This window comes from Arachis ipaensis, chromosome B03 (assembly GCF_000816755.2).
Source record: "Arachis ipaensis cultivar K30076 chromosome B03, Araip1.1, whole genome shotgun sequence".
Classification (NCBI taxonomy): domain Eukaryota; kingdom Viridiplantae; phylum Streptophyta; class Magnoliopsida; order Fabales; family Fabaceae; genus Arachis; species Arachis ipaensis.
The window spans coordinates 2,015,694-2,026,576 of NC_029787.2; the positions used below are offsets into that span (position 1 = coordinate 2,015,694).

Consider the following 10,883-nt stretch of genomic DNA (forward strand, 5'->3'; position numbering starts at 1 on the left):
GAAGTGCTAGTTTATGTAATATATATAAAATTGAGAGGGGAATAAAAGTATAAATTCAAAAATGAAATAAATTCAATTATCATTTAATATAGTTTATTCCAGATACAATAATCAATTTACAATTTAATTCATTTTCTTCTAAGAAATCAAGGCCTCCCATCATTTGATAAGTTTGAGGAAGATTGATTGATTGTAATAATAACATGATTATTATTATTATTAGGGTAAAGTATATTTTTGTCCTGAAGTTTGATAAAAGTTTTAAAAATATTCCTAAATTTTGTTTTGTTTTAATTTTGTCTCAAAAGTTTTCGATTTGCATCAAATATATCTTTGATGGCTAATTTTTCAAAAAAATTTAAGACCAATTCAACAATAATTTTATAAAAACAACCCTCAACACAAACAAATTAAGCATAATTTTCATGCATTATTGTTAAATTGGTTTTAAATTTTTTGAAAATTTAGCCGTCGATAGTATATTTGATGCAAATCGAAAACTTTTGGGACAAAATTAAAATAAAATAAATTTTAGGGGTATTTTTAAAACTTTTACCAAACTTTATGGATAAAAGTATACTTTACCCTTATTATTTTGTTTTTCTAATGATGCCACGTGAACACATTTACTTAACAAAGTTTAAAAATCAATCAATTAAATTTTAGAAAATCAAAAATAAAAAAATAAAACCATGATTTTTTTTTGTATTTTTAAAACAAATTTATGAAAAAAAATACCCTTATTATTTATACCATAATCTCGAATGTTATCAATTTCGGTACGTAGATCAAATAATACAATGCAAGTAAAAATTTCTAAATTCATGGAGATATAGAACAATGTATAAGTTATCATACTTACATATCCACCATTTGAATCTCCAACAATTATTCCAATAATAACATCCGATTTGACGTATGGACGAATACGCAAGAATTATTATAGATTCAAAATTAAATTAAAGGTTTTAGATTAAAGTGCTATAATAATTTTTGTGCTATTTGATAGAGAAACAAAAAAATTATTGGACACAATTAACTTAAATCTAATTACACTCCAAAATATCAATAATACTCAAGCACCATCCTAATTGAAAAATTTATACAACTTCACATTTATATTTGAAGTCAAAGTAAATGATTTTAATGCTCTCAACAATACAATATTACAAAAACATTTGTACCAACAAAAAATACCGAAATTCAACTCTTATTACAACAGATAAAATAGGTAATATAACAAATTCTTCCTTGATTATAGGAACCAACTTCATCAATACTAATATCATCAGACCTAGATAACATGATAATCAAGAGATTAAAAAGAAAGAAAATAAACGAATCTAAGAGACATCTTCAAATTATATACAAAGATGCAGTGGCGGAACTTTTCTAAAACAATGAGAGCATGACTCTCCTAAATATTTTATAAAAACATTAGTATGTGTCACGGCCTGACCCAAACTGAATATGGGTCGGCCCGACCCGGGTACCACCCGACCCGAACGGTTAGGAGCAAGACACCCCTTCGCCGTCCCGGACACGCGTCCCTGACATGCGTCCTTGACAGCTTCGCTACAGCTGTGCAAGGGAGGTCTCGAAAAGGGTGGGCCTGTCCTTGCAGGGCCCATCTCTGACACGGTATAAATGGGGAAAGACCTACCCTTCCCCCAAGGTACGTCACATATCACCCTCCTACTTTTCGCCTGCCCACTCACTGACAAGAGGGTCGGAGTGTCTTTGCAGGTGACACCCCCTCCACTTCTTGACAAGAGCTCGGCAACCCGGTTGATCCACTCCCAGCGCAGCTACTCGGAGCAAGGTGTCTCCCATCACCTCAATCTCTACCCGACCCGTTCGGTAACCGACCACCGTACATTGGCGCCGTCTGTGGGGACGCCTAGATGGATGCAACCGGTCCAAGCTACTCCCCTTCCTCGGAAAGTCAGAAAAATGCCACCCAAAGAAGCCACTCTCGGCGAGAGTCCGCCACCGTATATGAAATTGGAAGCAGTCAGGAAGAAAGTGAGCGCCCGAGGAGACGACGTGACCCCCTTATATACTCCCGCAACAGAAGAACACGGAATAACGATGAAGAACGGGAGAGGGACGAACACAGGTCCAAGAGAACGCGACAACCTGTAATAATGGGCGCAACCCCGTTCCACCACTCCGTCCTCGAGGTCCGGCTACCAAAGCATTTTGACAAGCCGACGGACATGAGGTACGATGGGACACAAAACCCCCTGGAACATCTAACGGCCTTTGAGGCCAGGATGAACCTAGAAGGGGTAGGAGAAGAGGTCCGTTGTCACGCCTTCCTGGTCACCCTAGCAGGGCCCACGATTCGATGGTTTAACGGCCTCCCGCAGGGATCCATCTACAAATTCTCGGACATCAGCCGTACCTTTTTGGCCCAATTCACGACCCGGATAGCAAAGGCAAAGCATCCAATCAACCTACTGGGGATAACCCAAAGGCCCGGGGAGCCGACCAGGAAATACCTGGACCGGTTCAACGACGAATGTTTGGAGATTGACGGCCTAACCGACTCGGTGGCCAGCCTTTGTCTGACCAACGACCTTCTCAACGAAGACTTCCGAAAACACCTCACCACAAAGCCGGTTTGGACGATGCATGAAATCCAAACCGTGGCTAAGGAATACATAAATGACGAGGAAGTCAGCCAAGTCGTGGCTGCCAATAAACGACAACCCTCCTACAATCAACCCAAACAACAAGGTAACGGAAAAAGGCAGAAGGAACATGCCAGAGATGGGGGAACGAACAAGACACCCAGGCCGTTTCCCCGGGTTGGAAAATTCACCAACTACACCCCTCTCACCCTCTCCATCATGGAAGTTTATCAGCAAATAGCCGAGAAAGGAATCTTGTCGAAGCCCCGACCTCTGAAAGACCGTACAGGGGGAAACAAGAGTCTCTACTGCGATTACCATAAGGGCTATGGGCACCAAACACAGGATTGCTTCGACCTGAAGGACGCCCTAGAACAAGCAATAAGGGATGGTAAACTGGCCGAGTTCTCCCATCTTATCCGGGAGCCGAGGAGATGACACCGCGACCAGGATGATGACGACAAGACCCGATCGACCAAACGGCGACAAAAGCCAGAAGAAAACGACCACGGCCTCACTGTGATAAACGTAGTGACCGCCAAAAACACGGCGCCGAAGTCGAGATCTGCACACAAGAAAGACGCCAAGGTCCTGGCAATTTCCTCCTCCTCGGCGCAAAGTTCCAACAAGCCTCCATCCATCTCTTTCGGCCCAGAGGACCAATGGTTCGACGAGGCCCCAGAAAACCCACCCATGGTCATCACAGCCAGAGTGGGAACCGGCCTCGTCAAACGAATCCTCGTCGATACGGGAGCGGACTCGAACATTATGTTCCGCAACGTGTTTGGACGCACTTGGGTTACGGGATGCCGACCTATCGACTCACCAGCACGGGGTCATAGGGCTAGGTGACCACTTCATCAAGCCAGACGGAGTAATATCCCTGCCGGTTTCCGTGGGACAGGGACAAGCTCGAAGGTCAACAATGGCTGAATTCGTGGTCCTTCGAGACTCAACAGCCTACAACATCATCTTGGGGAGGAAGACGATTAACGATGTTGAAGCAATAATCAACACGAAGCTGCTAGTCATGAAGTTCGTCACTGATGACGGATCTGTAGGATCCATTAGGGGAGACCTAGAAACGGCAGTCGCTTGCGACAACGCCAGCCTCTCTCTAAGGAAGAAGTCTAAAGAGGCATCCGGGGTGTTCCTGGCTGACTTAGATGCCAGGGTTGACGACAAGCCCATGCCAGAACCAGAGGGGGACCTGGAGAAGATCAGGGTCGGAGACACAGAGGCGAAGTTCACATTTGTTAACAAAAACCTCCCACATGAATTGAAAGAGCCTCTAGTGGAAATGATCAGGGCCAATGGGGATCTGTTCGCTTGGACACTGGCCGACATGCCGGGCATAGACCCCCAAGTCATGTCACACCACCTAGCCGTCAAGCCGGGCACTCGCCCAGTGGCCCAAAGGAGGAGAAAGATGTCGCAAGAGAGAGCAGAGGAGGTGGCCAGACAGACGGCCAGCCTCCTAGAAGCAGGTTTCATAAGGGAACTAGACTACTCAACCTGGCTTTCGAACGTAGTCCTAGTAAAAAAGCACAGCGGCAAATGGAGAATGTGCGTAGATTACTCCGACCTCAACAAGGCGTGCCCTAAGAACTGTTTTCCCCTCCCCAACATAGATGCACTCGTCGACGCGGCAGCGGCCTACCGGTATCTGAGCTTTATGGATGCCTACTCCGGCTACAATCAGATACCGATGCATCGTCCCGACGAGGACAAGACAGCGTTTATAACACCTGGGGGGACCTACTGTTACAAGGTGATGCCATTTGGCCTAAAAAACGCAGGGGCAACATACCAAAGGCTGATGAACAAAATATTTGGCAACCTCATAGGCAAGATTGTGGAAGTCTATGTGGATGACATCCTCGCGAAGACTACGCAGTCCGACGACCTCCTGAGAGACTTGGGAAACGTATTCACGTCTCTCCGACGACACGGTATGAGGCTCAATCCCCTCAAATGCGCTTTCGCCATGGAAGCTGGGAAGTTCCTGGGGTTCATGATAACCCAAAGAGGGGTAGAAGCCAACCCTGAAAAATGCCAAGCAATACTCCAAATGAAGAGCCCGGGCTGTGTCAAGGACGTCTAGAGATTGGCAGGTCGACTCACCTCGCTATCCCGCTTCCTCGGAGCCTCGGCAACAAAGGCCCTGCCTTTCTTTAACCTCATGAGGAAAGGGATAGCATTTGAATGGACTCCCGCATGCGAGGAAGCGTTCAGACACTTCAAGGAAATCCTAGCAACACCCCCTGTGCTCGGAAAGCCAAAGGCCGGAGAGCCGTTGTATCTGTATCTCGCCATAACGGGAGAAGCTCTGGCTACGGTTTTGGTAAGAGAAGAAGGAAAGGTCCAACAACCGGTCTATTTTGTGAGTAGAGCCCTACAAGGGGCAGAGCTAAGATACAGCAAATTGGAAAAGCTAGCTCTGGCCCTCCTGACCTCTTCTCGAAGGTTAAAACAATACTTCCAAGGCCACCAGATTGTCGTAAGGACGGACCAAGGAATCCGACAAGTACTACAAAAACCCGATTTGGCGGGAAGGATGATGACTTGGTCCATCGAGCTCTCCCAATATGACATACGGTACGAACCCCAACATGCGATCAAGGCGCAAGCAATGACGGACTTCCTAGTAGAAGTGACGGGGGATCCAACCGAAGAGACGGGCACACGGTGGAGGCTCCACGTTGACGGGGCCTCCAACCAGACGTCCGGAGGTGCCGGGATCATCTTAGAGAGCCCCATCTGGGTCGTATACGAGCAGTCGATCAAGTTCGAGTTCCCCGTCTCGAACAACCAAGCAGAGTACGAAGCGCTCCTGGGGGGCTTAACATTGGCAAAGGAAGTTGGAGCAACGAGGCTGGAAATATGCAGCAATTCACAAGTCATCACCTCCCAAGTAAACGGGAGCTACCAAGCCAGAGACTCGCTACTACAAAAATACTTGGAGAAAGTCAAAGAATTGAGTCAGCTATTCGAAGAGGTCACGATCCACCATGTTCCAAGGGAAAGGAACACACGAGCAGACCTCCTGTCAAAACTGGCCAGCACAAAACCAGGAGAAGGTAACCGGTCTCTCATTAAGGGTATGATGAAGGAGCCGGCGATTACTCTGCACCTGTCAAGACTAAGCCCCTCCTGGATAGATCCCATCGCCGACTTCCTAGAAAACGGCAAACTCCCCGACGATGAAAAAAATGCTAAGGCACTAAGAAGGAAAGCAGCCAAACATGCGATCATCCAGGGTCAGTTGTTCAGAAAGGGACTCAGTCAGCCCCTACTGAAATGCCTGCATCCCGACCAAACGGACTACGTCCTTAGGGAAGTCCATGAAGGGTGTTGCGGCCATCACATAGGGGGCAAAGCCCTGGCAAGAAAGTTGATCCGAGCTGGATACTACTGGCCATCAATGATGGCAGACTCTAAAGAATTTGTTAGAAAATGCGTCAAGTGCCAAGAGAACGCCAACTTTTACAGAGCACCAGCTTCCAAACTAAGTCTGTTAACGTCCTCCCGACCATTCTCACAATGGGGAGTCGACCTCCTGGGACCCTTCCCGATTGGCCCAGGACAAGTCAAGTACCTTATAGTCGCCATTGACTACTTCACCAAATGGATAGAGGCTGAGCCTTTGGCCAGCATATCCTCATCCAACTGCAGGAAGTTCATGTGGAGACAAGTGATAACACGATTCGGCATCCCAGAGGCCGTCATCTCGGATAATGGGACTCAATTCACCGACAAGAAGTTCACAGAGTTCCTTGCTGGCCTGAGCATAAGACAAAAGTTCTCCTCAGTAGAACACCCCAGACAAACGGTCAGGTCGAGTCCGCAAACAAGATCATCCTGCTAGGACTCAAGAAGTGGCTGGATAATAAAAAAGGCGCTTGGGCCGATGAGCTCGCCTCGGTCCTCTGGTCTTACCGAACAACCGAGCAGTCATCCACTAAGGAAACTCCCTTCCGACTAACATACGGGCTGGATGCGGTAATACCTGTGGAAATCGGGGAACCAAGCCCACGACTACTCTTGAAGGGAGTAGAGGAAGCTGTGGAGAAGGACCTAATAGACGAAGCCAGAGAGATGGCCCATTTGACGGAAACGGCGCTGAAGCAAAAAATGGCCCTGCGCTACAACACTAAAGTACTCAAAAGAGAGTTTGAGCCAAACGACCTCGTGCTAAGGCGCAACGACATTGGCTTACCGACCCCAGGACAAGGCAAATTGGCGGCAAATTGGGAAGGTCCATACAGGGTTAAAGAGGCGATTGGCAAAGGTGCCTACAAATTGGAAAAGCTCGATGGTAAAGAAGTCCTAAGAACCTGGAACGCGAGCAACCTGAGAAGGTTCTACTCCTAGCTCACATGACGAGTCAGCAACCAAACGACCAAATGAGCTAAGTAGTTAATTAATCAGTGTACTTTTCGTTATGATATTCAGGTTCTTCGTGTAATTGCCGACTAAAATATACTTGTCAAAGTTTTGTTCCCTTTGTTTACTTTCCTTGGACAACCTATCGCGCAAATGAATTCCATGCAACAAGACAATGACACGCGGCCCCGGGACTGATCACCCCGGGAGCCCTTAAGCTACCACAATAGCAAACGGCTACATTAAAAAGCCACGACCACGATAACAAACGGCTACACTAAAAAGCCATGACCTGGCTTAACCAGAATACCATCAATACGGTAGGCGAGTACGAGCAACAAACCAATAACGATGAAACGATATACAATCAGAACGGGAACACAACCAGACGAACAGAAAAGCATTAACTACAATAAGCCGGGAAAACGGCCCAAGGAACCATTGTTCACAAAGTTAAACAAAGCGACTTACAAAACAAGTTCCATGAAATACTACAAAAACATAAGAAATCATTCCTAGGCATGTCGACAATCTTGCCATCTTTTATCATCTTGAAGACCCCAATCGCCGACGTATCGAATTCAGGAGCAACGATCTTGACTTGAGCCTTAAGGGCTTCCTCCGTCGTCAGGATCGCACCCTTTCCCTGCTTCACGACCCCTTTATACTTCACCTTCCACTTCGCAAGCTCAGCCTGGGCAGCCTCCAGCGATGAAACGGCCTCACTGCGCTCTTTCTCCAGAACGGCCACCCGCCCTTGAGCGGCAACGACTTGGCTTTCTAAAGTAATCTCTCGCTGAGCAAGTCGCGAAACCGTGGCATCGGATTCCTGCAGCTTTTGCTCAGCAACGGAGACCTTATCCTCGGCAGACTGTAGCTTCTCGTTAGACAGGGAAAGTTGCTCCCGAAGAGTTTCAACTTCACGCTTGAGATCATTGTTAGCCTTCCCAGCAGAATCGAGCCTCCTCCGCATGGACTCCATTCCAGATAGCTCAAACTCAGCCTTCCGAGCTATCACAGCGCCACGAAGGAGAGTTCGGTACATCCATCTCGCCTGTCCGGCAAGAGAGGATTCATGAAAATACTCCTCCGTACCAGGAATGAGCTGGGCATCTATGAAAGTCCCGGCATCAAAGTTCCTCTCCATCACGGTGAGAACGCTCTTAAGACTACTAGACAGCCTCCTTCTCTTAAGATCGGGCACCTCTTCCACGTCTTCGTCAGTCAAAGGGTTGGACGTGGAACCCCCAGTGCCGACCACTTCACGAAAAGGGGAAGCATGTGCCCCGTCGGCCCCCTGAGCCGAAGTATTATGAACAACCACCTCAGCTCCTTGACTCCCAGTTTCCTGGGCAGGGGTGGCCTGGCCTTTATCCCCAGACGGGATTTCCGACCTCTCATCAGCCGTCTCCTCCTCGTCGCTCTCGGCAGGAAGGTCTGATACAAACCTTCGAGTCCCGTCACTTCAGCAGACATGCCCACTGAAGATGAAGATAAAAGAAATTGTTCAGTCACAAGAACAAGCAAAATGAAGAAAAGAAGAAACAAGCAAAGCGAAGAAAAGACAACAAAAACCAAAGTTAGAACTACTCACAAATATAATTCCTAGCGACCTCCCGATCACCCATAAGGAGATGAGGGTTCACGTGGTTTTTCCCAAAAACGGCCAACAACACGTCGGCAACCCTCTTGTCCACAGCGGACATATCCTTATAAGTTACTTTAATAAACATATTGGAACCCGCCCCGAAACTCCAATACGTCGGGATAAGGCGCTCCCCTTCTAGCGACAACCAAAAAGGATGACAACTTCTGACTAGGCGCACCTTAAAATACTTGTCTTTAAAACCATGATATGAATCTTCGAACAGACCAAAAATCCTCCGACCCTGAGCAGATCGGAAGGACATGAACCCCTTCTTCGCCTTCCCCTCCTTCGAAGGGTTTGTGAGGTTGAAAAAATAAAGGAAAACGTCCACGGATACCGGCAGCTCGAGGTACTCACATACCATCTCGAAACAGCGGATGGAAGCCCAACTGTTCGGATGCAGCTGTGACGGTGCCACGAAAATCCGGCTTAAAAGCGCCATTTGAAAGGCTGAAAAAGGGATGCGAACCCCAACTTGGGTAAACATGGATTTGTAAAACTAAATCCAGTCGGCAACCCGGGGGGAATTGAAGTTGATCTCGTACAACCGCTCATGGGGGCCGGGACAAAGACGTCGTAGTTAGATTCCTCGTCGGTCCCCCAACACAAATACTCGACACGACGGAACGCCGTGAGTTCCTCCTCCGCCATTTGGTTTGGGGAGTCTCTCAGATCAGAAACCACCCAAGCGTAAGGATCGTACGCCGCGGCAGAAGAAGAGGCTCGAGCGACGATGCGAGGCATACCTACAGTGGGGGTACCACTCCATTAGTCTATGAGGTCAGGAGTCCGGGAAAACCCAGAAACTATGTCCATCCTATTCAACAGTCAAGATCAAACATGGCTAAAAGCTATCTATCATGCAAGCTACCTAAAAGTCTACCCTGGAATGGTACCCCTCCCCTAACGCATCTACTTAGCACTAGAAAACCATCTAGCAACAAAAATCAAACAAAGCAGCAAGAACATGGAGCAAATGCAAGCAGCAAACGCATGACAATAAAGCGGAAAACAGAAAGGAGCAAAGATTACCTGAATCTGTTACGAAAACTGAGAAGGAAGAAGGAAAGATGCGCAAGGATGCTAGAACGAAGCTTTGAGAGTTTCTGGGTGAAGAAGAAGGAGATAGCAGGGAGATAGTAGGAGCAAAAATGTAAAGGGAAAGAACAAAGCAAAACTGTTTAAAACTGCCACCCAAGAAGCGCGAAAGACCTGGGGGCAAAACAGTCTTTACATACAGAATTTTCCAGCCCATTATGAGCATTTAATGCTCCACGCGAAGAACGAGGCGACAAGCGGTCACTCCAACAACGAAGAGACGCGCGCAAGAGGCACGTCTCCCCCCCCCACGGGCGGCCGACCTGGCGACAACGCACAAAAGGAGAGATGACACGCCACCAACGAACCCTACGGTCGTTGCTGGCATGTCGGGGGGCACTGTTACGGCCTGACCCAAACTGAATATGGACCGGCCCAACCCGGGCACCACCCGACCCGAACGGTTAGAACAAGACACCCCTTCACCGACCCGGTTCCTTGACAGCTTCGCTACAGCTGTGCAAGGGAGGTTTCGAAAAGGGTGGGCCTGTCCTTGCAGGACCCACCTCTGACACGGTATAAATGGGGAAGGACCTACCCTTCCCCCAAGGTACGTCACATATCACCCTCCTACTTTTCGCCTGCCCACTCACTGACAAGAGGGTCGGAGTGTCTTTGCAGGTGACACCCCCTCCACTTCTTGACAAGAGCTCGGCAACCCGGTTGATCCACTCCCAGCGCAGCTACTCGGAACAAGGTGTCTCCCATCACCTCAATCTCTACCCGACCACCGTACAGTATGTAAATAGAAAGTGAAATTAGTTCAATTAGTTAGCATTATATTTTTCTAGGCACGATTACTTATGTTCAAGTTTCATATTTACCATTCATTCAACATATTTTCTATTTTAAACTTAATATGTATGTTGACTAATAATGGACAATTGCTAAAACGGACTTAACAACTTAACAAATTTATATTTGATACTAACACAATCTTATTATTATCTATTATTTTCATCCAACTACAAACTTATTTATTTAGTTTTTTTTAATATAAGCTAGTATTATTTTAGATTTTATTGGTTTTTTAATTTTTTTTATATTAGACAAAATATAAAAATAATTAAATAAATATTAATATTAATTTAATTTTATTTATATAAACTAATAGA

General features: G+C 46.7%; 1 protein-coding gene across 1 annotated transcript; it reads left to right on the forward strand.

Moving 5' to 3' along the window:
* Positions 1,905 to 3,488, forward strand: LOC107632397. The gene is made up of 2 exons (XM_016336081.1): positions 1,905 to 3,027; positions 3,169 to 3,488. Exons 1-2 carry the CDS (start codon positions 1,905 to 1,907, stop codon positions 3,486 to 3,488), a joined length of 1,443 nt encoding a protein of 480 aa, XP_016191567.1.